This window comes from Carex rostrata, chromosome 21 (genome assembly GCF_964058835.1).
Source record: "Carex rostrata chromosome 21, lpCarRost1.2, whole genome shotgun sequence".
NCBI lineage: Eukaryota > Viridiplantae > Streptophyta > Magnoliopsida > Poales > Cyperaceae > Carex > Carex rostrata.
This window is the reverse complement of record NC_135938.1, coordinates 2,213,571-2,217,371: the sequence shown is the minus strand read 5'-3', so window position 1 is coordinate 2,217,371 and position 3,801 is coordinate 2,213,571. Positions and strand designations below refer to the sequence as shown.

The following is a 3,801-nucleotide window of genomic DNA, read 5'->3' as shown; positions in this document are numbered from 1 at the left end:
AAATCATGATATGCATAGTACCATAGACTCACTCTGAAAATATTAATTAATTATTCAAAATGAATATAGAAAATAAAAACTTTTAACCGCGTGAAATTATACACAATAGTTGTTGTAGCACAAGTTAATGAAATGACAACATAAAAAATATACAGTCCCGGTTCTTTTAGGAATATATGTGTACATTGGATATCACAATTCACAAATAATTAAAGATGATAAATTGGTGTCGCTATCATGTGATATTATTACTTGTAAGACGCCGAGTAGTGACTTCAAACTTGAAATTAATATGAAGTTCAAAATCACTTGTCAAGAGTCAAGCCATTAATTAATTGACTCGTAGTATAAGTTGACTTAAGTTCTTTTAAAAAAGTTTATCATGTTAAAATTGATGTGACAAGATTTGAAAGGCTAAAATTTGAGTGCACCGTATTAGTCCACATAGGTTGACAGCTCACCAACCTTATTTTTAATGATTTAATTAAATAATAAAATACCATACTTCTCTAAAAATATGTACATCGATCGTACTTAAAATTAAATATGTACATTATAATTAATAGAAATCTATGACTTGGCCGCATCAATTAATCAATGAATTAAAAAAAAATACATTACTCGCTAATATTTCTATATTCTACGTACCATAAACCTTTAGGGTATGTTTAGTTTCAAAATTATAATAGCTAGACTAGCCAAATCAAGAATAGCTATTTTTTATCTTATTATAATAGCCAAATCTTAAAATTCTTAAGAATAGCCTATTTTAACAAGACAAAACGTTTGAATTCACTATTCTAGCTATTCTAACTCAATCAAACACCGAATAGGCTATTCCGAATAGCCTAATCTCAAAAATAGCTTATTCTCTATCCAATCAAACATACCCTTAAATAATAGGGGTGGCCAAGTTTAATTAATTTAGTTGTAAGAAGAAGCACGTGCAAAGTTTAAAATTACCTAGCCACATACATGAATCACTTTCATGGATATATTTTTAATTATCACCCAGACCAAAATAAATAAAGAAAAAACAAGCGCAACAGTAACAAAACTTTTATCTAGCTAGCTACTGCCAACAAATATGTTTCCTGTAGAGACTTAACTGCTTCATTCAATACAGAGAAACAACACAAATTATGTGGATAAGCTAAAAAGGAGTGGGGATTCTTCCCTTTGGTTCCTCATCTATAAATAGCCTCCATCGATCTCTCTTCCCCATATATTTGAGCTTGTTTGCGTGTGAGGCAGCCAGCAAGTAGCTAGCTAGAGTGTGTGTGTGTGTGTGAGAGAGAGAGAAAGAGATGGTATCAAGGGAGAAAAAGATCAAGGCCGGGTTACATGAGAAGTTACAATTGCTCCGCTCACTTACTAAGTCAAATGCAGTATGTATCTCTCATTTTTCTCTAATAGTCCCTTAATTGCTGAACTGAAATTAATTTCCTTACCCTTATCTTATTTCAAATAATAATATATCGTTTTTTACCATATTATACCACTTTGGAGAACAACTGAACAAGCAGTATTTTGGCGTTTTTTATTATCCGGACATTTTTTAATTATGAAACTTGTTATATTACAATATGAAAAACCCTGCTAATTAAGGTGTTCTCCGAATTTGACATTCTTTTAGGTATTGGTTACAATTCATCTATGAATACTCTGTTGTAAATCTGTCAACATGCAGCTCGATCTTTTACGACGAAGTATATTTCTAATCTGTTGCATTGTTCTTCTTTGTAACAGTTGAACGATCCATCAATCGTCTTAGATGCCTCCAGGTACATTAGAGAGTTGAAACAGAAAGTTATAAAACTGAACCGTGAGCTCGCTGCCAGTCAAAGTATCATATCAGACAAACAGTCGCCACTGGTACGTATATGATGATTGACAGATGCATTGACATCCCGAGACTTCTTTTGTACATATTTAATTACTTATGCATGCAATATCCATATTATTAATTTGATTACTAATTATATGATGTACATTCCATTGAAACTATGACAGGTGACTGTTGAAACCCTAGAAAATGGGTTTTTGATCAATGTGTTCTTGAGCAAGACAAATCCCGCTTTACTTGTCTCAATTCTTGAATCTTTTGAAGAACTAGGACTTAGTGTCATGGAAGCAAGTGCTTCTTGTGCTGACTCGTTTTGTCTACAAGCATTTGGAGGAGAGGTAAGAAACCTATATATATGTGTGTGTGTGTGTGTGTGTGTGTGTGTGTGTATTTGCTGTAACTACAACCGCGATAACAAATATCTATTTAGCATTCAATAGGTATAATAGTTAAAATTATGATTTTTTTATGCATTCTATGTGATTAACTAATAATTTTGGAATCTTATTAGTACAACTGTTTCATCTTAATTATAACCTGACCACCTTTTCACCACTGCCTGTACTTTAAAAAACAGAAGGAACCAAAATAATAAATGGTTTTCTTCATAAATTGAAGGGAACATTGCCTACTCATATTTCGTGTATATAGTATCCGTGACTGATCGATTGTCCTATTAAAAACATTTCGCAATCAAGCAATTTGTTCTAATTAATATATAATAGCAACAAAAATCGTCATTATTGTTGGATTGCATTGTAGAAAATCATATGGTTGCACAAGCCAATTTCCCTTAGTACAATTGAACTCGCCTTATAAAAATCATTTGAAGAGTTATATCTTATATAAATTAAGGATGAAATTATCAATTATAATGTACTGAATTTTTAATAATGCGTATGCATAACCTATACATGGTATTTATATATATCTTGCACTAGCTTCAAGTCAACATAAATACAAACCATAATTTTTTTTTTTTTTCAAATGTATAATGATTCTAAAATTGAGCAAATAATAAGCAATTAATTAATTAGTATATCATGTTTTCTTCTTAATGCAGAACCAGGTCAGGGGTCTCGATGCATATGTAGTGAAAGAAGCAGTGCTTCAAGCCATCAGGAACTGTGATGAAGACTAATTAATTTATTTTATGCATGTACCATTAGTTCCTAATTAAATATTTGATTAGTATATATAGGAGCGCAAGCTCCATATTTTTCTCCGAATTAATTAACTCTTATGGTTAAATTGAGGTTAACTGATCAAGTACGTATAATAAATTAAACTCAGAGCAACATGGCTTAATTATGTATTTCCAAACCCCAATGGATGAAAATTTTGGGACCATGCTGCATGACATATATTTGTCCACATGCTATTATTAAAGAGGAGGGTTCAAATGCCTCCATTTTTTGTGCTCCACTTTTTAAAAGTTTAATAACTCAAAATTTAAAACTTAAAAAATCAAAATAAAACTGTTAGATGTGATCTATGTTAGTTTCTGTATGTGCTCATAAAAAATTTATGACATTTCAATTTTGTTTTTATGTGAATCAATAAGTTGAAAAATCAACGTCTAGAAATTATGCACATTAGTATGTTTTTTACAAGCTCTTGATGACAATCAAACTAAATTGAAATATCATAATTTTTTACACATACATAGATAAAATAATGTAGATCATATTCAACAGCTTTATTTTGACTTTTAAGTTTTAAATTTTGAGTTATTAAATTTTTTAAAAATAGAAAAATGGTGGAGACAAAAAAAACTGTAGGCATTTAAACCCTCATTATCAGATGACAATTAGGGGTGTTCAAATGGTTCGGTTTATTTGGTTTTGAACCGAACCGGTAAGATTCGGTTTAAATGGTTCGGTTGTTCGGTTGAATTGGTTCAGTTCGGTTGATTTTGTGACTTAGTTCGGTTTAAATGGTTCGGTTCGGTTTTG

The 3,801-nt window shown here is 30.9% G+C and overlaps 1 protein-coding gene across 1 annotated transcript; it reads left to right on the top strand.

Annotated features, from left to right (window-relative positions):
* The first annotated feature begins 1,110 nt into the window (after nucleotides 1-1,110).
* Nucleotides 1,111-3,129, top strand: LOC144573372 (transcription factor bHLH61-like). The gene is made up of 4 exons (XM_078323146.1): nucleotides 1,111-1,388; nucleotides 1,750-1,875; nucleotides 2,014-2,184; nucleotides 2,910-3,129. The coding sequence occupies exons 1-4, from the start codon at nucleotides 1,308-1,310 to the stop codon at nucleotides 2,985-2,987; spliced, it is 456 nt and encodes a 151-aa protein (XP_078179272.1). The 5' UTR covers nucleotides 1,111-1,307; the 3' UTR covers nucleotides 2,988-3,129.
* Nucleotides 3,130-3,801: the final 672 nt, after the last annotated feature.